Source organism: Nannobrachium achirus (genome assembly GCF_963921795.1).
Source record: "Nannobrachium achirus genome assembly, chromosome: 5".
Taxonomy (NCBI): domain Eukaryota; kingdom Metazoa; phylum Chordata; class Actinopteri; order Myctophiformes; family Myctophidae; genus Nannobrachium; species Nannobrachium achirus.
In genome coordinates this window covers 35,893,610-35,916,901 of record NC_137814.1, presented here as the reverse complement: position 1 = coordinate 35,916,901, position 23,292 = coordinate 35,893,610, and the positions used below count along the sequence as shown (strand labels likewise).

The 23,292-nt window shown below is 42.5% G+C and overlaps 1 protein-coding gene across 1 annotated transcript; it reads left to right on the top strand.

Annotated features, from left to right (window-relative positions):
- Nucleotides 1-4,997: 4,997 nt before the first annotated feature.
- On the top strand, nt 4,998-22,941 carry klhl14 (kelch-like family member 14; the record flags this gene model as incomplete). Its single annotated transcript, XM_080726745.1, has 8 exons — nt 4,998-5,881; nt 9,821-9,942; nt 16,444-16,533; nt 18,240-18,318; nt 20,197-20,387; nt 21,303-21,461; nt 21,943-22,100; nt 22,801-22,941. The coding sequence occupies 8 exons, from the start codon at nt 4,998-5,000 to the stop codon at nt 22,939-22,941; spliced, it is 1,824 nt and encodes a 607-aa protein (XP_080582871.1).
- Between the last annotated feature and the right edge of the window lie 351 nt (nt 22,942-23,292).

The window sequence follows — 23,292 nt, the reverse complement described above, 5'->3', positions numbered from 1 at the left end:
ATGCCTGGTAGACTTTGCTATGCACAACTTTGGAGCTTCTCCTTGCTTTTGTTTCATTGCGTAGATTAGATAAATGCACATTCTTATTTTTTATTCAAGGTAGCAAACAGTGACTTAGTTGCTTTCTGTATCATATTTTTTCTATAATGCTAGTCACTCTAGTGTCATTTTAATTACAATTTGAACAATGTGAAATCATATCGTTATGTATGTAATAAGCCTGATGTTATACTAATTGAAGGTGTGCACACTTATAGGAGCTTAAAGAGCTTATTAGCGTTCATTGTATAAAACATATAAAGTGATAACCACTTATTGTTGCCTGGGGTCCCCTAGGAGTCTATCATTGGTGCCTTACTTTTTTCCCCTCTACACCAGGGGTCTTCAACAGGGGGTCCGGGACCCCTAGGGGGTCCTCAGAGTTACTACAGGGGGTCCTCCAAATCTTTGTGATAGAAACCTTTTTCTTCTTTTTTATATTAACCACTTGAACCCTAGTGTCCTTATTCTGAGAACTTTAGCTAAAAAATAGCAGATCTACAAGCGCTGCGAGGCATTGTGAGCTTGTAGATCGGCTATTTTTGGCAAAGATCTTTGGTGTAGACATGAATCCAAAATACACTGACAATTGTGCTGTCAAACAATGAAACTGTATGGCATCTATGATAAGGTTGTGGGGGTCCCTGCTTCATCTCTCTCTCAACTAAGGGGTCCTTGGCCTGAAAACGTTGAAAACCCCTGCTCTACACAAATCTCTTGAGAGTCAATCTGCAAGCTCACAACAAGTCGCCATCCTATGCAGAATGTTTGGCTATTTTCTTTTTCTACCCAAATGTTCATCTATTATGAAATACCCATTATATGAATGCTAGGGTTTATGTGGTTCATGATTGGTATCTGCGTAACTTTATTCAGGTCACTAGCAGTTATTTTGAGAAATCACGATGTTATGGCCAAAATACATCAACAACACACCACCTGAATGATCAGTTTTTGGGTCACATTTGTGTTGAGAATGCTTCATTGTTACAGATATGTCATAGTTCCACACAATTTGTAAACATAATAACTTGAAACACCTTATCTTCCAGTAAAAGTAGACATTGTATCAGTGTAATAGAACTGATAAATATGAGCTGGGTTAACTGGTACAGAGAGAGTTGTAAATCACTGTACTGTGATTCTTTGTCTCAACGGGTTTAATTAGTCTAGAAATTCTTCTTATCTGATGACCCCCCTCCTTCTCCACACTGCAACAACCTACAACCATAAATGCCCCGCGATCTGAAGACCAGTGGCCTCAGGAGACTGAGTAGCTACAAAGAGCTGAAAGAGTTAGAAATGGTCATTTCATTGCGCTAGAATAGCTCACTCGAGACTTGGGTAATGTTGTACTAATTGAGTGCTGGCAAAGATAACAGTACATGACTCCAAACTGAAATATAGTAAGGTACTATAATACTCTGCAGGAGAAGGTCCTATGAAAATGGGCTAAACGTGAATATAAATGTTGAAAATTGTGTGTTCGGGTTGCCAGTTAACACTGTTGTACTTTGCACACTGTCTGTGACCATCATTATTTGAAATGTTGAGTGTTGAATCGATTCATAGATTGCTATTAATGCAGAATAAATTAAAACACAGGGGGGAGAGACACAGGAGCAGGGACACAGGAGAGACACAGGAGGTGTCAAACATTCAGCCATCATAAAACCTATGATGTTATCTTTTATAGATGTTATATGTGTATGGCCTGCCCTGCTCTTACATGATGGTAGCATGTTTGCTCCATTTCATAGTACATGAACAAACCCATTTATCCCTATCTGTCACTTCATAACTTGTGAGGTATCTGTCATTTCTGGTCCCAGGGGAGCCCTGTATGTAGGTTTTTGCTCCAATTGAGCTCTTTATTTAATTGACAGTTCACTCCATCCTAATAAGTCATTTTTTTAAAGCAGATTTTGATTGGATTTGCATGAATGTCACTTTGTTTCGTTTGAGTGGGTGTCTAGTCACTTTAGTCTAACCTAGAGTGTGAGTGCGTGTATATACGGTATATATACACAGTATATATACACAGTATATATATATATATATAATATATATATATATATATATATATATATATATATATATATATATATATATAGGCTATATATATACAGTATATATTCATTCAGGGCTCTTCAAATAATGTGCTGGTTCCACTGTGTAAAGAATGAGTAAATTCAGAATCAAACTTTATTGTCACATCACATGTTTGCAGGTTTACAGGGTGAAATTTGTTTTTGTGCAAGTTCCTTGTTTATTAACGTCAAGAAACCTCAGTGTATTGTAAAACAATATGGTTTGGATGTTCAGTAGCTACCAAGTTGATGCTAGTTAGCTCATGATAAGGTGCTTGATGCAACATCGCTATTCTGGGCCTAACATTCGGTGAAAATAGAAAATCTACATGTAGATTGGCTATTTTTTGTGAATATAATTGAGAGCAAAAACAGGCTAAACTAGAGCCCTTGGGAATCTGGTCAACTAATTATAGGGTTTTAAGTGGTTACTGACATCAGAACATACTGAGTAGGCTACACAGTGTTCAAAAGTATATAAGTTCACTGCTGCTATATGCAATGGTCCAATCAACTAGATTTTCTGAAGAAAGTCATAGTTCAATGGTGTTCAATGTAAGTTTAACTCAAATGAATTGACAGATACCTAGGAGTTAGGAGAACTTGATGTAGACTAAATAACCATGCACATACCGGTAGACCAAAGTTAGATTAAATCTGATTATGTAATAATTTATTTATGTATATGCAACCTGGCCATTCAAATTCATTAAAATGCTGTAGACTAGCCTACTGTTCAAAGCCTTTTATACTAATTCTTGGATTTCACAGTGTTTTCAGGCCTGCAGCTTGACCTACAATGTTTGTAACAATGACCTGTTCTGATAAGACCCTAGAGCAGGTGAATATGTCATTTTAGACACATTAATTGTCCTCTCATTTGTTATAGTACAACTTTGTGCATCACTTTAGTGATTGGGTTGTGTCTTGTTATGGTTGCAGCCAAGTCAGCTATAGCCTTTGAGTTCTTTTCACATTGGAACATGAACACTATATTATTTCACTAATTAATCTAAATTCATAAAGATTATGTGGGCCTGTGCATAATCATAAATATCCCCATAATATCCATGTAGATGAAAAAGTAAAGTTTATATAGAGCACCTTCTTTTGAAGGACTAGCAGGAGCAGAATGAGATGAGGGGTTATTTTGGCGATGGAGATTAAGGCAGGGGCTTTTTGTCATTTGTGCGAGACAAGTCATTCATCCATCCAGTTCACAGCCAAAAAAAGGCTGGTCCCAGAAATTAGCAGTTTCAGCTCAGCAGCAAAGTCGTCGGGCTGTGAAGGCGGAGAGAAATTGACTAATTAGCAATGCGCACTAAAACTTGACGGTTCTCTCTATAACAGCGAGGGAAAGACTCGGGTTTTTCTCCCCCCTTTCTCTTTTCTTTCTTCCATAGATGTTTGAAATCGCAGTCATTTACGCTCGACAGTTTTTACAATAGCCTTGAGCCATAATTTTGCGAGTCTCTCCAGCATCCATACCCCTGCATGGTCTCTCTCCACCGGCCATGCACGACCGTTTCTCTCCCCAACCGTGGATTTCCTATTACTCTCGTTACGACTCACTGAGCCCCAGGCCCAAGGATAATGATGTGTTGTTTCTTGGTAGCATAATTTGTCACACGTATATTTCTTCTTCTTCTTCTCTTGCAGAAAGCACAGCTCCCTCTCACACACTCACACACTTCTTGTTAATTCAGAAGAACAAATGATCAACGTCAACAAATAACGTGAATATAGTGACTTTATGAGTTGGAATCAATGGTTATTTTGAGGCAACGACCATAGACTTTAAAAGGAAAGGACATTTCTTTAAAAAAGAAAAAAGGAGAACAAAGGAAATTCAAGTCACAATATTGGGGACCTGAAGCCCACTTTTCTCTTTTGTCAAGAACTGAAGTCAGGTAAGTTTGGCTCGTTCTCAGGCAAGCTACTCACATCATTTAGTTGTGACAGGCGCTTTTAGAGAATGTAGCGACAACGTTACAGGGACGCTTCGTGTCAAGTTTGCAAACATTTTACGCGCAGAAATAGATCTTTTTGCTCAATTTGCTGCGTCTCTAAAGAAGAATCACACGGGAAGAAGGCTATATCGAAAGATGCATGTAATGGATAATTGTCGATATACTCACGTTGAGCCTAACTCAGGTAGGCTAAAAACGGATCGCGCCCGCACTGTGATGCGATGACGGCTGAGAGACAAACTAATTGCTTTTGTATGACTTCCGTGCGTAAATCTGTGGCATGTGTAATGTCCTCGTTGTGGGGGTGCAGCAGATACAGCGAACGATAAGTGTTTGGCTGAATGCTGCATATTATCCGTGCACCGTAGGGGTTGCCTTTCTTTTCCCTTATCCAACAACTTCACTTGCGTTATCGCGGTGGAGACTGGAGAGAAAGAAGCCGCTGCCTGCTGCAGCATCTCGTGCCATATCGTGGGTTGTTTTGACAGCGCGCTTCAGACCAGCATATTCGAGCCTCAATTTAAACGATCTTGTCTAGAAAACATGAATAAGAGCGGCACACTGCCGGAACCACCACGTTTTTGTTTGTTGCTTTACGACCAGAGCTCAAAGTTTAAACGGACTGAAACGGTGCGGGCTGTAGAATTACGCCGGCTGGCATGGCACGATGGTTATTCCATTTATTTGGATGGATGGGCGACATTATCATATTCAATATTGCTGTAGGCTTTTAACGGCTACTTATTTGAGAGGTCCCGTCCAATATTTAGTTAACTAGTGATACAATCTAGACTACATGCTACTACTACTGTGTATTATAATTTTTGTGTACAAATAAATGACTTGAAGTTGAGGTGAATGGCTGGCATATGGTTTATTTGTTCACAGTCAGGAAGTCATGTCCAGATCGGGGGATAGAACATCCACCTTTGACCCAACACACAGTGACACCCTGCTGCATGGGCTCAATCTGCTCTGGAGGAAACAGCTTTTCTGTGATGTGACTCTCACTGCCCAGGGACAGCAGTTTCACTGTCACAAAGCAGTGCTGGCATCCTGCTCCCAGTACTTCAGATCTCTCTTCTCCTCTCACAATGTCATCAACAACAACAACGAGGGGAGCAAAGGAGACCAGGGGAGCAGCGGGACCCCCTCGTCCTCCCCGGACGACAAGATGGTGACCACCGGCTCCCGGCCCATCAACAACCTGGTGCTCCAGGGCTGCTCGTCCATCGGACTAAGGTTAGTGCTGGAGTACCTCTACACCGCCAACGTGACTCTCTCCCTGGACACGGTGGAAGAGGTGCTCTCGGTCAGCAAGATCCTCAACATCCCCCAGATCACCAAGCTCAGCGTGCAGTTCCTCAACGACCAGATCTCGGTGCAGAACTACAAGCCCATCTGCAAGATCGCGGCCCTCCACGGCCTGGACGAGACCAAGAAGCTGGCCAACAAGTACCTGGTGGAGGACGTGCTGCTGCTCAACTTCGAGGAGATGTGTGCCATGCTGGACGCTCTGCCCCCGCCCGTGGAGTCGGAGCTGGCCCTCTTCCAGATGTCAGTGCTCTGGCTGGAGCACGACAGGGAGACCCGCATGCACTACGCCCCGGACCTCATGAAGAGGCTCCGCTTCGCCCTCATCCCCGCCTCCGAGCTGGTGGAGAGGGTGCAGTCCGTCGACTTCATGAGGACCGACCCTGTGTGTCAGAAGCTGCTCATGGACGCCATGAACTACCACCTGATGCCCTTCCGGCAGCACTGCAGGCAGACGGTGGCCAGCAGGTGAGTCCTGCTACGAGAGGGAGAGCCCAACACACAGACAGACAAACAGACAATAACATGCATTAGCGCAGTGTTTCTCAAACTTTCACATTTCAAGGTCTTCTCTTAACTCTGACAGGGTACAAACGGGTCCATTTGGTTCCATTTGTACACTGTCAGAGTTACAGACTTGTATGGGTCAATTTAGACCCCCTTAAAGGAACCCACAGAGTCCCTGGAATCCATTTGGTTCCATTTGTACACTGTCAGAGTTACAGACTTGTATGGGTCAATTTAGACCCCCTTAAAGGAACCCATAGAGTCCCTGGAATCCATTTGGTTCCATGTGTACACTGCCAGAGTTACAGACGTGTATGGGTCAATTTAGACCCCCCTAAAGGAACCCCCTGGAATCCCTGGAGTCCCTGGAATCCACTTTGAGAACCACTGTATTAGCGGGTGACCCTCAACACTGACATGCACAACAGCCAGGAATCCATTAACAGACCTTTTGAGGGTAAAATAGCACTATTAGACGTGTCCTGCTTATCGCCTGCCCACTCTTTACACCAACAAATCACCCACTTATTCCAGCTATTGGCAATACTGCGAGTGTAATCCATGATGAGTAGAGGGTCAGCCAAAGAGGGTTGTGTTGTGAGGCTCGGCCAGACGGCTGTGAAGCTGTTCACAGTAGCTGTGTGTACCAACAGAGACAGCACCAGGAGGAGCCAAAGGTTTTGAACTATGTTATTGTAGTTTGGGGAATTACAGTATAGAAACATTTCCATTATCACAAGGTTATCACATGAATTAGGATACTTCACAACTTTTAGATTCCAGCAGCACATGTGCAATAGTGCTGTACTATTTGGTGAAGACAGGCAATAGAAATAAGCATAAACTTTCCACAATTAATCTGTGATAATGTTAAGAAACCATTTTAAGTGCTGTAAATCAAGTTGTTACCTTTTGACACGATAGTTACGTGGTAATTACCGCATGGATTGGCATGCAATTACATTGAAATGTTACTGCAGTTATTGATGCTACACAAAGAGAAATCTAGCATAGCCACTGAGTCGGGGCGCAATTGGGTGCATGGCTCCTCGCGTGTGTCACCCACATAAATATGATCCTGGCTGCATGGACCCCCTCTGTGTTTGTCATGATCAGCTCTTTTAGATCTGATAAGCAGACAGGTGTTGTCAGCAGGATGACTGATTGATGCTGCTGCAGCTGTCAGGTATGGTACACAGGGGTGGCTTTGGTCAATTGTAAAGCCTGAAATGCCATCAATCACGCCAAGGTGAAATTTAGATTTTATTGTAAATATTGGTTGGACATCATATGAGTGCAACAAAGTTAACAGTGAATACATACCGGTAGATTTATGGTAAGGCAATAGATAGTTCATAAACAGGCTCACTTTTCATGTGTTGCGTTTCCGAATAACATATCTATATTTCCACATATTATGAATCCAAATGAGAAAGGAATCAAGAATCCTCATAATTAGTTTCACATGCCACTGTTTCTCTCCTCTCAATTAATCACCATTATGTATCTATGTCCAGGGGCTCATTTGCATATGAATAACCCCAAAACAGTTCTGAGTGGGCCAGTTGCAGAGGATGCACCGAGCGGTGCTATTTAGCCAAGCATAAAAAAAAAGTTAAAACAGAAAAAGAAATGGAGGAAGCGCTTGATAATAATAATAATAATAATAAAGGCCAAATCTGCCTTATCTTTAGCTGCATATTGTGATGAATTGGTAGCCATTCAGATTTGAGTTGAAATTGGTTATGAACCAGATAATGGTCATAAATCACTTAAACCCCATATTAAGTTGACCGGGGTCCTCCAATGGCCTATACTTTGTCCATTCCTTTTTTCCCCTCTACACCAAATCTCTTTGTCGAAAATAGCCGATCTACAAGCTCACAACGCGTTGCAACTTGACGCATTTTGAGCTAGTTCTGCTTTTTCGGCCAAATCATCACCTACGGAATAGGGGCGGTAGGGTTCATGTGGTTAATGTGCCGTAAAAAAAAAAAAGTGAAGTGAAGTGAAGTTTCCTAAACAAACAACAGGAAATCTGTATCGCCCAATTGGCTCAGAAATGTCACATGAATCACTACAACCAATGGAATGGAGACATTTCATGGGCATGTTGGCTGTACCCAGGCAGCAAACTTCCAGCTTTTAAAATGAGGCTAATAAGGTAGAGCCATTTCCCCTGCAGTTCGTATGAATGGCCCAGCAGATGTCACTATTTCCCCTCCTGCTGGCTTCAGAAAAACTAACTCTCCATTCAAGTGAAAGAAGTTCTGTCCGGACTTTACACTTGATTTTATTACTTCAGTAAACATTATCATGAATATTTAATGTTAGTATTTATTCAATTAGTCATATATTATTATTTAAAAAAATTAATGATAATGTAAAGTATGCTTAAAGCTATACTATGTAAGTAACTACTGGTCAGTAGCGGTATTGTTTTTTTCGGCCGTTTTTCGCCCGGAGTCGCCGCGGACCACCAGAACGGGGCCGCAGAGTAGGCTATCAGATTCCTTCACCAACGTAAACACTGTTGCTGACAGAAGCTAGAAGAGACGGCAAGACGCGCTGTGATTGGCCGGTAGTGTATGATCCGTGCTGTGATTGGCCAACGTATATACAACGTATATGGATGATACAGATGTAATTTTGCGGGGAAAAACAACCCCTATCACGGCCACACGGGCGCAGTAGAACACATATAAAGAAAAGGCTTTTGGGGCTGAAATTAACAGAGTGGGTGTTCTAAAACTTTAGCGATTTAAAGCTATACTGTGTAAGTTGCTCAACTAGTGGTCAGTAGCGTTATAGCAAACCGCGGTCGCGTCTGCTTTTTTCGGACGCTTTTCGCCGCGGACCGGGCCTTCAGACCACCGCGTCCGCCTCGCCTCGCCGAGACCTATCCATAGAGGTCTTTCGTGTCCCTCTACGAGCCTCGGTTGGGGAGCTACATGCTAAACTCCTAGCCCAGTGTTACACTGCAGTGTAGTTCCTGAAGAGCTCGGCAGTGTATGATCTGGGCTTTGATTGGCCGGTAGGGAGACACGTGTACAGAATGATGCATATGACATAATTTTGACGGGAAAAACAGCCCCGGTCACGGCCACCAGGGCTCAGTAGAACACATATAAAGAAAAGGCTTTGGGAGCTGAAATGAACAGAGTGGGTGTTCTAAAACTTTAGCGATTTAATAATTAGGACAATTTTAAGATTTGTTTTATTAAAAAAGTTACATAGTATAGCTTTAATAGTTAGGACAATTTTAAGATTTGTTTTATTAAAAAAGTTACATAGTATAGCTTTAAGGCTTCTACCTGTTCTACCGAGTGAAGACCCGCCCTCTGCCCTTCCAGTGAATAGCATTAGTTTCCAGTTGCTTTACGGGATAGAAAGTTCCAAGATGGTGGATTAGAATTTGACGAAAAAGTGGCCTATAGAAACCAACGTCCATTTCTTTTTACATTCTATGGCTGTACACTAACAGTTATAGCCCTGCAGCTTAGCATCCTGCAGAATGGAGATAGTTTCATAGATAATTGAAAAGGTATCTTTAGAGTATAATAACCATTATAGAATCGAAATGGGAAGTGGGCTGTTAAGCATTTTCGGTTGAATGTGATGAATTTGATCAATCAATCAATACATTTACTAGCCCTTGCTAAAACAAGCTTGGTGTTCAAAGTGAATATAATCATGTGTTCATTACGCCTTCCTTCATTGCATTCATTAATTGAAAGTGTTGAGCATCCATTCGTTGCATCTGAAAAGAGTGGAATGCAGGGTAAATGTAGGAAACTCATAGTGTAAAATCCGGTCAAAAGTACACTTGCAGAGTTGAAACCAGATTTTACTTAGTTTTTTGTGATACAAACCCCCTCCCCACCCCTTTCTTTATTGCAGAATCCGTTCCAACAAGAGACTGTTGTTACTGGCGGGTGGTTTGCCTCCTGGACCTGATCGCCTCCCCAGTAATTTGGTCCAGTACTATGATAACGACAAAAAGACATGGAAGATTCTTACAAGTAAGTAGAAAAGCTCTACTTTTTTTCTTTTTTTTTTTACCCGAGGCATCTTCCGTTCACTTCCTTTATGATGAGAAATGGTTGTTCCTATGGCTGGCTTTAACACAGGTTAATTTCCACGGAAAATGAGGGAAGGAGTTCCCTAAATCCTTGAGGTAATGATGTATCACTATCACTTTTAATATAAGTTTTTAATCAGAGCGTGACTCCACACCACGGTGGAGTTTCATGCCTGGGCTCCCTTGTTTTTGCTGAAATATCCTGGCAAGATGCAGAGATTTATTTGAATCTAATGATCTATTGTGGCATAGACAGTGCAATATTGGATGCTACAGTACCTCAACAGCCTTTTATAAAAGCAGTTCGACAGGCTACACCAGTAAGACTCCCTAATCGGGAGATAAGTGACCGTCAGGTCACAGCGTGATTTTAGGCCAAAATGTGTAGGAGCAGTGTCCAAAAATGTGTTTGAAAAAATCAGCCTGATGGTGGCACTATATGGGACAGATCCATGTTGATGACATGAGTGTAGACATACTGTGTAGCGATTTGCGTGATTTTAGGGCCAAATGTGTAGGCGTAGTGTCCAAAAATGTGTTTTAAAAAATCGGCCTGAAGGTGGCGCTATATGGGACAGATCCATGTTGATGACATGAGTGTAGACATACTGTGTAGCTATTTGCGTGATTTTAGGGCCAAATCTGTAGGAGTAGTGTCCAAAAATGTGTTTTAAAAAATCGGCCTGAAGGTGGCGCTAAATGGGACAGATCCATGTTGATGAGATGAGTGTAGACATACTGTGTACCGATTTGCGTGATTTTAGGGCAAAAAGTTTAGGAGCAGTGTCCAAAAATGTGTTTTGCAAGAATCGGCCTCATGGTGGCGCTAGAATAGGGCCATGTGAGAATTGATGGGTGAAGGTTGTTGTTTGGCAGGCAAGGAGTGTGTGTGCAAAATTTGGCATGGATGGGGGCAACGGTTGCGGAGATATGAGCAGGGCAAAAGTGTGACGTGTGACTGACTGACTGACTGACTGACTGACTGACTGACTGAAGGATGGACGGACGGACGGACGGACGGACGGACGGACGGACGGACTGACGGACAGACAGCCGGTGGAGGTTTTGATAGTAAATGCGACCTGACGGTCGCAACCACAACTGACCAGTATACGCAAATTAAAGGACAACTTTAGTTTTTACAACAAGGGTTCAAAGAAAAGAAAAAAATTGTGTTAAAATGTTTTCATTTTAACACTTCTTTCTATTGTTTTAGTGATTTTAACGATTTTGATTTGCATGCAAGTGGCTAAATATGTATTTTGAGAGACAATAATCCCATTCCCAAGATGCACCGCAATCTTTCAAGGGCAGATGTGACTTATGTGGCCTGGTGTAAATAGTAATAAAGAAATTGCCGGCTTATTGTGTCTAAAAAGACATATTTAGCCACTTGTACGCATGCCCCCACCCACTGAAATCAAAAAATACTAAAATTGCTAGAACAATAGAAAGCAGTAAATTAAAACATTTTAACACTCATCTTTTATTTTCACTTATTACAATCTAAAATCTGAACCCTTTTTGTAAAAAAAACAAAGTTGTCCTTTAACTCACTTATTTAAAGGACAATTTAGTTTTTTTACAACAAGGGTTCATATTTTAGATTGTAATTAGAGAAAAGAAAAGATGTTGTTAAAGTGTTAAAATGTTTTCATTTACTTCTTTCTATTGTTTTAGCGATTTTAATTACTTTGATTTCAGTGCATGGGGGCATGCGTGCAAGTGCCTAAATGTGTCTTTTTAGACATAAGCCGTCAATTTCTTTATTACTATTTACAGTAACATTACTAGCCCCCATAAGTCACATCTGCCCATGAAAGATTGTGGTGCATCTTGGGAATGGGCTTATTGTATCTAAAAATACATACAGTATTTAGCCACTTGCACGCATGCCCCAACCACTGAAATCAATGTCTTTAAAATCGCTAAAACGATAGAAAGAAGTAAATTAAAACGTTTTTGTCTTTTCTCTAATTACAATCTAAAATATGAACCCTTGCTGTAAAAAAAATCACACCCGTGTGAACTGAGCGGTGGTTTACCCCCCCCCCTTCCCCCCTGTGTGTGTGTGTGTGTGTGTGTGTGTGCGCGCGTGTGTGTGTGTGTGTGCCTGGTCTGGCCTGGCCTGAACAACAGCGCCCCTCCCTTAACATGTGTGGTCATAAAAGGTACTGCAGGCCTGCAGGCTACATACAGACACACACGCACGCACGCACACACACACGCACACACACACGCATACACACACGGCCACGTATAGGAGACGGTGTAACCACCGCTCAAAAACAAAGTTGTCCTTTAAGTGTTGGTATTGGGATTGATTTTGGCCTTACCATAGACAGTTCATGTCAGTGGATTAATTCAGCAGTAACATTATTCACTACATCATACACACAGGTAAAATATATATTGGATGTCACTGACACAATTCCACACAAATATTTTGAATGGTGGCATATAACATATTAGAGGTGTTTACTGCAGTAGAATATCAGCCTGTGATATTCTTTTTATGACATGATGTTGAAGGCAGACTGTCATAGTCCCACAGAAATATTCTAATGAAAATAAATGTCTGTCCATGGAGATAACATCAGATGAACCTTCCTGTGATTTTAGAAAGAGGAATCTTACTAGCACATGATTCAAGACTCTCTTTTCTCCCCTGTCTTCTCTGACCTTTTGAAGCGCACCACCTATATTCTTGCCATATAGCAAAGGTCAAATAAGAGCTAATGGGAAACCATATTTGTCCTTTGCATCATCGTTGGTGGTCATATTGAGTTGTTGTCCTTTGTTTTGGTTAGAGAGCCATATCTCAATAATGTCTTACCATTCGTACCTATTAGGCATGGGTCCAGTGGCTGTCAGGCGTGACCCTGTGCACTTTATTTTCCCATTTGGTTCCAACGGTTGTTTCTGGCATTGGCTTTATGTTAGTGTTGCATTGTATTAGGATATATACTGTATTAATGGTCTCTTCAGCTCAGTGCAAATTTGGTGATCTATATAAATTCATAGACAATACAGGGCAGGGTTTATTTCTGTGCTGGAATCATTAGTTCCTTGGCATTGGTCTGATTCTTTACCTTGGCCAAATTTGTCAGGCTACACTATACCAAAGGAGGCATGCACACACAACAGCCTGAAGCCCACTGGTATTTATATTGTCATTTTCTCATTAAACTCACACTCACGGGTATAAACTGCAACAAGCAAAAGGTCAATAGGGATTTCCATCACTCAAAACTAAAAAGTTAACACTCAAATGGTCCGTGTCCGAGTGGAAGGACAAAACTGCAAAATCATCCCCTTAACACATCAGTGAACATCTGATGTAGCTTCCACACAATGGATGTGGAATAGAAGATTATTAACATTCAATCATAACTTTTCAATGAGGCGAAACCTGAGAGGGACAGCCTTTGATTAAGACATTCATCAACACAATTTAGGAAGAATCTGATCCCTCTTGTCACGTCAGATATCTGCTGCTCGGTGATTCCAGTGTAACGTTTGCCATCTAGTGTACCCATGGCTGCGTGACGCAACAGAAGACAAAAGACAGACAGGGGCTCAGCCATAGTGCTCGACTAAAGGGTGATTTATACTTAGTTGCGCACTGGTGTTGCGCAATGAAAATATCTGATCTACAAGCTCACAATGTGTCGCGCTGCAACACGCTGAGAGCTTGTAAAGCTGTTATTTTCAGTGTGTGACACATCACACACAGCCACGTATAAATCATGCCTACTTCTCCCCCGACACCCAAAACCAAGCTCACGTTGTTAGACTTTTAACAATTTAAAATGGACCTAATCTAAGCTGTGGTCTAGAACAAAAGAATGCTGCGCAGTGGGGTGAAATGCTAATGGTGTTGAGGAAACGTAAGTGCTAGAGCAGCAGTGGTGCATTAGCTGTGGAGTCATTCAACCGACCCCGACCGTGCCTCAATGCAGAGGTTTCTGACTCCCTCTAGTGAGCCCAAGAGCTCACTGTACAATGGAGTGATGGCGTCCATCTCATAGGCCATGATTGTTCTGTCCTCCTGCTGATCTATACAGTATACACCCCTGCTCACCCGCCACCCCCACAACTTAGTGGCGAGGTTAAGGGAGAACAGAATGGACGAATAGAAAATTCATCTCACTTTTGTTTCCGTCGCCATCATCAGTGGTAATACAGTATCATGCACTGTGGATGCAAACGAGAGTGGCCACATTTTATTTCATTTCATTTTATTTCATTTCATTGCACATCGCCTAGATTATATCATCCTCCTGGTACTATTAGTCGAAGCTAGATGGTACCACTTAGCCTACTGTTCACCTGTATCCCGGACACCTGTGGATGCAGGGAAAATTGCCCAAATCCTCCCACAGTATAGAGTGCAGGATTCCCTCCTCAGTCTTTTCCCACTGCAGCCTGTGTTGTCATCTACTGTAAACTAGCAATCCGTTTATTTCCCATGTCTCTAGTATCAGATGGTGTTTAGTGTGAATGCGTGTCAGAAGACATCAAATAAAAAGCCATCCACCCATGTGCTATATACTGCTGACTGAATGATAATGTAAATAGCATGTAAGGGAAATCTGCAAGTCACGTGGTGCTTGCCTTTGAGGTGCACTGGAGGCAGGCACCCTAATCCCCTTGTTCAAGATAAAACTAGGTTTAGTGTATGCAGTACTAGTCTGGGGCTCACCCCTTCCTGTGGAGGACCTCCACATGTCAGCCAGCCAGAGTGAGATTGCAGGGAGAGGCCAATTGGAAAGAAATGAGATTCAAGGCTGTCTAATTTTACAGCAACTGTGATCCATCAGGCAGTGGGGAGGTGACAGTGGAAATGACTGATGGAGACAGACAGGTGGGCTTTAACATTCCACTGATTTGTGCTCAAAAGGCGCCGGGCCCGAGATTTATTGAGTGAACACGATCATGTTCATTATGACTGTCACCTAAGACCATTTCTCTACATCTCAATGGGGTCACTTTAGCAGGAGAAGATGGAAGGGAGAGGATGGGAACCACAAAAAAACATACACAAGGGGAACTCCTCTGCAAGGGGCCCTTAGTTGAGATATGGGCACCTCTGCTGGCTGTTATCCCATACTAACTCATATTGACTTGTAATGTACATTCTGTATGCAGTATGTGCAGACTTTGCTTATGAATTGGCTTATCATGTTAGGATTATCTATGATGACTCATCCATCTACAGTATAAATTCCAGGAATCTGTCCCTGTCTGTCTGTCTGTCTGTCTGTCTGTCTGTCTGTCTGTCTGTCTGTCTGTCTGTCTGTCTGTCTGTCTGTCTGTCTAACCCTACCCATTCAACCGATTGACTTCACGTTTGTCAGATGTGTTGCCGAGAGGCCAAGCAATGGGACCACTCAAAGCTGGCCCACGTTCCGAACAGCGATGCGTTCCGAACAGGCGCTGTAAGCAGCAATACCGGGAACCAAACAGTCTGCCCATGCTGAATGGGCACGCACTCTGAACAGCCATGCTCCGAACAGGCACGCACTCTGAATGACCATGCCCCGAACGGGCACGCACTTTGAACGGCCATGCTCCGAACGGGCACGCACTCTGAATGACCATGCCCCGAACGGGCACCCACTCGGAACGATCATTCCCCGAACGGGCACGCACTTTGAACGGACATGCTCCGAACGGGCACGCACTCTGAATGACCATGCCCCGAACGGGCACCCACTCGGAACGATCATTCCCCGAACGGGCACGCACTTTGAACGGCCATGCTCCAAACGGGTACAGATTCTGAAAATCCAAGCCCATGTCCATGCCCATGTTTTTGGGGTCCTCAGAAAGCGTTGGTTCGATCGAATTGCCACTCAGCACTGCACGCCTTATACGCTAAAATGGAAGCCTGGACGGCATCTGAGTTATGCCGTTATAATTAGAGTCATAATTAGATACTAATAAAAATTATATATCCGAGAATTCAGGTCCTTTTGTGATGTTTCCTCCAAATCTGATCCTAATCTAGGAAATGTGGCTATTACAGACTAATACCACTGTACATGTACACATCCATAGTTGTGGGGAATGGAAATGATACAAAGAGATAGCTGCTGATAGAAGGTTATAGAATTGTTAGTACCATGTTATTTGACAACAATGGATAGACTTATACAGTGAATGTATGTGTACTAGTGTGACCCTATCAAACCCTCTGTGTTTAGAAGATAAACAAGAGGGTTTGATTTAGAAACGGCTGAAAAAGAAATACCATAGATATATTTGAAGAAATTGAAGAATTTAAAGAAAAACTGCAAAAAATTCAGCTGTGCTGTAGATGAGACAAATAAAGAAACTGTAATTCAGGGTAACTTAGTTTTGTCCTCTACAGAAGACATGCTCTCGTGAGCTTGCGGTTGCTGCTGAGTGACATCATTTTTGTTTGGGTTTTGTCCAGTTATGCCTTACAACAGCGCTCATCACTGTGTGGTGGAGGTGGAGAACTTCCTTCTGCTGATGGGAGGAGAGGACCAATGGAACCCCAATGGTAATACCATCAACACTACACATACAAGATGGGGGGCAAGAATAGCCGATCTACAAGCTCACAAGGTGTCAGCTATTTTTGACAAAGATATTTGGTGTTGACGTAAAAAAAAAGGGTCCAAGTACAGAGCCAACCCAGTTCCAGGTTACTAAGTCTAGACTAGGGTTTAAAGGGATATTCCACTTTCAAAAAAGCTTTTGGTCATTTTATCGTCTAATCAGGCTTTTGTGAACACCCTGGACAGTTTTTAATTTGCTTGATTCAATATTTAGATATTTGATATTCATTTTATCAGACACTCCCCATCCAGGGCCCCTCCTATACAAACTCATTGTAACTTCAAACTCCATTTTAACCATGATAGATTCTTCAAAAATACTACCCTCCTAATACGTGAGCTGGCCGTGTTTTGTGTGTGTGTGTGTGTGTGTGTGTGTGGATCATGTGTACCGATTTTTGTGACATTTGAAGAAAATATGTAGGAAAAGGAGCAAAAAGTGTGTTTTGGAGAAAATTCAAGATGGCGGAAAATCTATCATGGCGCAAATGGGCGTGGCCTATATGGGGAGATGCGTCATGACCCAAGGAATCCAGGGAAAAAATATTTTTAATTTTCCGACCTACGGTTCAAGAGTTACAGGCCAAAACGTAAAGTGGGGTGTTATGGCGCCACCATGCGGCCAAATGACACAATTATTTTTTATTTAATCCTTGAAATCATTATGAACCTCCTCTCCAAGTCTTGAAACTCTAGCCCCTATGGTTTGCGAGAGACAAATAATTGAATGTGAGTTTTTGCGATTCCCATTATAAGTCAATGGGGAAAATTAATTCACTAATAAATTAATATCAATTAAACTATAGAACCTTTCTCTTAGAAAAGTAATAGCCCACGATTCCCGAGTAAGCCGTTCGATTTGACATATGGCGCGAGTGTGTGGTGGCAAAACTGTGGGACTAGTGGCGTGCCGAAGTTTAGGAAGTTCAGGCTACATACAGACAGACAGACAGACACACAGACAGACAGACCCACCCACACGGCCACGTATAGGGAGCCTGTGCTTCACACAGCTCCAAAAAGTTATTGATAAAACATGACCAGCTCACGTATTAGGAGGGTAGTATGAGTCACCAGGAAAAAGACGGGTGTTTTTGATGAATCTATCATGGTTAAAATGGAGTTTGAAGTTACAATGGGTTTGTATAGGAGTTCAAATAGCTAATGTACAAGCTCACAACGTGTCGATGTAGATTGGCTATTTGAGGTATTTTAAAATGTTTTGAAAAAAATGGTAAAAAAGGCAAAGAAGTTTAGGGATAAAGGCATGAACGAAAATATTTAACTTAAATTAGGGTTTTTAAATTCCCCAGAATCACATCTTTGTACTTTAGACACACTCTAAGATGCTGCATTACAATCTGAGGTCACATAATTATATCTCATATTATGTTCCCACTGTGAGAAATGAATTTGGGAACATGCATTTATTTATGCTGCAACATTCTCTAAATTCCCTCATTGGAATTGATCATTTTAATGAATATATTTTACACCTTCTTGCCATGGACTGCACTTTCTTTTTAAAAGATTTGTCTTTTTTTATTGAATACATAGCCTACTATGGTATTTTGGAAATTAACTCTTTATGTAATGTATATATATTTTTAATATATTGAAAACTGAGCTTATTATGTTTCTTTTACAGGAAAACACAGCACTAATTTTGTCAGCCGTTATGATCCCAGATTCAACAGCTGGATACAATTGCCACCTATGCAGGAGAGGTACGTTAGCAATGTAATAATTGTCTTGCTATTTGTGTTCATATTCATATTCCAATGCTTCTTTCCCACCGGACGCGATAAAGACAACGATAACGTTATGTCGGCGTTCACATCAATTATGACGGCTTCATCGTTGTGGTGTGGATGCTACCATTCTTTGGATATTTTTTTGAGCGGTGGTCACAACGCTCCTATACGTGGCCGTGTGTGTGGGTCTGTCTGTCTGCGTGTCTGTCTGTCTGTCTGTAGCCTGCAGTAACCTTTTCTGACCACACATGTTAAGGGAGGGGCGCTGTTGTTCAGGCCAGGCCAGACCAGGCACACACACACACACACACGCGCACGCACACACACACACACACACACACACACAGGGGGGAAGGGGGGGGGGGGGGGGGGGAACCACCGTTCAGTTCACACGGGTGTGATTTTTTGTGTTATCTTTATCGTTATCGTGCCCAGTGGGAAAGGGCCTTTAGTCTGACTATCTGTATTTGATCTTGTAGTAGCAGATTTTAAAATTGTATCTGTATCTGTTGAAGAGCAGTGGTGTAATGGTGTAAATTAACCTGATTTCAGACTCAGCTGACGCTTGAGTCTGATACTGTGCCCCGTCGTAACGATTTACGGGGGAGAGACATTTGTGCGAGCGTGCACGCGCCGCGCACAAGTGATCGTGACGCACCGTGATCGCGACGCACGGTCGCGGCGTGTGTGTGTGTGTGTGTGTCTGTCTGTCTGTGCCAGTGACTGCTTCCACACAGAACTGCGACCATCATGTAATCAACATTAACAGCTTGGTGAAATCAGTGTGCCTGCCTGCCTGATGTGTGTGAACTTCGTTTGAAACGTTTCAACTGCTGCGCGGATTGGATATTCGTTTAGACCCACCCCCACTCCCCTGCACTCATTGGAAAGCCGCGATTTTTGGTTTGCTAAACTGTCAATTCATTTACTCAGCTCCAGACCAGAGAAACAGTCCACTCTGAGAGTGGGCGGGGTCTATGTGCTGGAACCAGGCTAGGTGTAAATGGTACTTTTAGTTTTTCCCGTGGTACGGTATTTACATTTTAAGTTCTAGTGTGCACAGTGCGCACCGTAGCGTAACGTTACGGTGCAGTACCTGCGCATGCACGTGAAGAAATGCTGGCCACACGCCGTGGTACCCTGTGCTATGACCAAAACACCACTGTTGAAGAGGCTTTGTGCAAGAAGTACAAGCATTTCACTGCCTGTAGTGTTGCAACCAACTGCATTTTAATTTATGCATTCATTTTGCTAAAATAGTTTATTTTTGCAGATCTTGGTTCTATAAGGTCCAAACTATCAGAAAATGATGGGGTTCAAATGTTCAGACCCCATTCTAATTTTTGGGGGGCGGGTCACTTCAGTTTTGGCCCTATTCGGCTATGTTTTCCCAATTTCCCATAGGACTTTTTTTTTGCTAAAATTGATTTGTTTGCTGTTTTGACAGCAAAGAAATATCTATTTTAGCAAAAAGATCCTGTGAGAATACATAGCCGAATAGGGCCAAAACTGAAGTAACCCGCAACCAGGAAATGAGGGAGGGGTCTGAAAATTTGAACCCCGTTATTTTCTGATGCTAGGGTTCAAGTGGTTAATATAAAAAAGGAGAAAAAAGTTTCTATCACACAAAGATTTGTGTGTAGTAACTCTGAGGACCCCCGGACCTCCTGTTGAAGACCTCTGATTTATAACTTAGCTATATTTCCCCCAAAAAACAGAACCTGTATCAGTTCAAATCTTTCCACCGCAAACAATTCCCATCTCACAGACAGACACATCTGTTGATAAGCATTCAATGAATCTGTCATCGTTGGTGTAATGATGTTGTCTGCTTTGACACCTCCTCCTCAGGAGAGCCAGCTTCTTTGCCTGCCGCCTGGATAAGCACCTGTACGTGATTGGTGGGAGGAACGAGGCGGGCTACCTCTCCAGTGTGGAGTCCTACAACCTGGAGACTAACGAGTGGAACTATGTGTCGTCGCTGCCTCAGCCGCTGGCCGCCCATGCAGGAGCTGTGCACAATGGGAAGATTTACATCTCAGGTCAGGACAAATCCCCTGTCGCTCAGTGCCCCCTCTGCTGGTCTTTAGTTGCTTTTGTTTACAGGCATGCCAGCAGCCGTTTTCGTCAGGGTATGTAGGCATATCATTTGTTGTTTTAAAAGGGAATTCTGCTGAAAAGCAACATTGTAATAAATATTGTAAAAAATATATCGTCATTTACCCAGTGTTGGTAAGCTGAGCTCTTTTTCAGCATTCTTATATTGAGCTGCTCCAGAGGGTCCAGTGCCTTGCTCAGGGGTACTTCAGGGGTGTTGGGAGAGGAGTAAGTGAAGTGTTTTCCATTCACTTCCCCCCCCAGTCCGGGGAATCGAACCGGATACCTTTCGGTCACAAATGTGCTCCTCTGACCTTTAGGCCACTGATGGCCAAATAACATGTACTTCCACCCTCATTCACTTTGAAAATGAAGAACTGTTTTACCCTACAGGCAGAGAGGAATGCAACAATGATTTTTGTGTTCGATTATTGTTTGATCAGACAGACATTTTCTCACCTCGTTTGAAGTAAAGTGCTTTGTAAAGCAGGTAGTTGGAGTATAAGTTAGCGCTATAAATCTGGACTGATGATATACTGAGCTGTAAGCTCATTATATCTCGTTATAAATGAAACTCTAAGGATACCGTGACCTATCAGAGGGCTAAATAAACGTCCTGCAAAGTATTTCTTTAATATGACAGACATCCTGGTATTATTGATCAATTTACTCATAAGTATGAATTTGTACCGCTTCTGTTGTACGGTAACAGCCTGTGTTTCCATTCGAGTGATAACAGCATTATCCTATCTTTACACAGTAAAGAGTGTAGAAATTGACTCTTGCGGGTCCATGTGTGTTCATTTTTATAATCTTAGGATTACATTAACACGGAGGATTTTACTGTGTACTTGTTGCAGGTGGAGTACACAATGGAGAGTATGTGTCCTGGCTCTACTGCTATGACCCCATAATGGACGTGTGGGCCAGGAAACAGGATATGAACACAAAGCGTGCCATTCATGCCCTGGCTGGCATGAATGACCGTCTCTATGCTATTGGGGGAAACCATTTGAAAGGTAAGGACTTGTGTTTCTCAGGTACTGTGTAAAAACAGGTCCAGATCAATTCTTTGTGGAGTCATATAAAAGCGATGCCGCCACCTATGTTAGACCACAGGCGTTCGTTGAATTTCAACTCAAATTCAATTCAGAATATTATATGTCAGTTTAATCACTTCCAACCTGGCTTAATTATTTTGTAAATTGCCCCAAATATTCAAAAAGAATTGGTTAGTTACACAAGCTCACAATGTGTCATGATGCATTGTATTTTGAGCTGGTAGATACAGTAGGCTATATTTGTTATTATATTTAAAAGAAATCCGCAGCCAGAGGTCCTTTGCGTGGATAAATGTTTGGGAACCCCTGTTAGGCTATAGGGCACTTGTGCGTGTCCTTCTCTTTTGCCTTTCCTCTGGTTGTAGCAGAATGAAAAGACACAAACAGATGCACGCTGAATAAGGGTTTTCTCTTTTTTTCTCCCCACCTTTTCTTCCAGGGTTCTCCCACTTAGACGTGATGCTGGTAGAGTGTTATGACCCTAAGGCAGACCAGTGGAACATCCTTCAGACCCCTATACTGGAAGGCCGCAGTGGACCTGGCTGTGCCATTCTGGACGACAGCATCTTTTTAATGGGGGGCTATAGCTGGAGCATGGTAAAGTCCCTCACTCATTATCTATCGTTGCTGTTGGGCAGAAACCTTGTATTTCCATATTCCTTTTTATGAATGCCTGCCTAGGCTATTTTATGCGTAGTTGTATCATGATAGCAGTGAAAACAACCGTTTTACAAGCTTGTACTTATGCTACTTTCATATTTAAATGTTTGCCTAAAAGGCTAATGACATGCCCAAAATATGGATTCCAGTTTCGAAAGTGGCAAGTCTTGGGCACCCGCTGGCCTACTGGTCCAGGCGCATACGACTTAGGCATTGCCACATAGGCATTGATGCCTGACGGCGTCGCCAGTTCGATTCCCAATCTTGACGACCTTTGCCGCATGTCACTCCCCTTCTCTCTCCACATTTCCTGTCAGTCTACTTTCCTATCAAATAAAGGCATAAAAGCCCCCCCCAAAAAAGAAAGTGGTCGGTCGGTTATTTATAAATAATGAACCCATGAAAACGATTAACTAGAGCTTTTGACTAAATGAATAACTACATTGGAACCATATGAACACAGTTTCTTTTTTTCCCCTTTCCTGAAAAGTAACAGTTTTAGACAATGCAAGGTTTCCGCCCAACAGTGAAGGCATGCTTGGTTTTATCTTCTGTACAGTACCATTACTATTTGTGAAATCATCAAAACCACAGCGGTGCGGATTCATAGAGTGACAACTCCAAATCCTTGTTTCAGGGGGCCTACAAGTCTTCCACCATCTGCTACAGCCCAGAGAAAGGCACATGGACAGAGATGGAGGGAGAGGTTGCAGAGCCTCTGGCGGGCCCCGCCTGTTCCACCGTCATACTGCCCGCCTGCCTCCCGTTTAACAAATGACAACTAACCAGAACGACAGGCGGCGACACAGACGAGCGGCACAGCGATTGGACGGCTGACCACCACTAAAGTGAAACTATTGTGAATGATTTTGTGACGAACCCTCCAATCACACAGCCAGAGGTGGGGCGTGTATAAATTATTTTTTTACAGGTTTGACAAGAGCACTTTCGTTATTGCCTACTGAAGGTTTGAAACGAAATCAATGTAATTCATGTATTTAAACTCATGTGTGTTGAACTTTTGCGGGATGGTCACTTTCATATCAAGACTTTGTTTCAATTGGTAGTAAGTGTTTTTGGCTTCTCTTCTATAGCACGCATAGTGTTGAACAGAATTATAGCTTTCAAA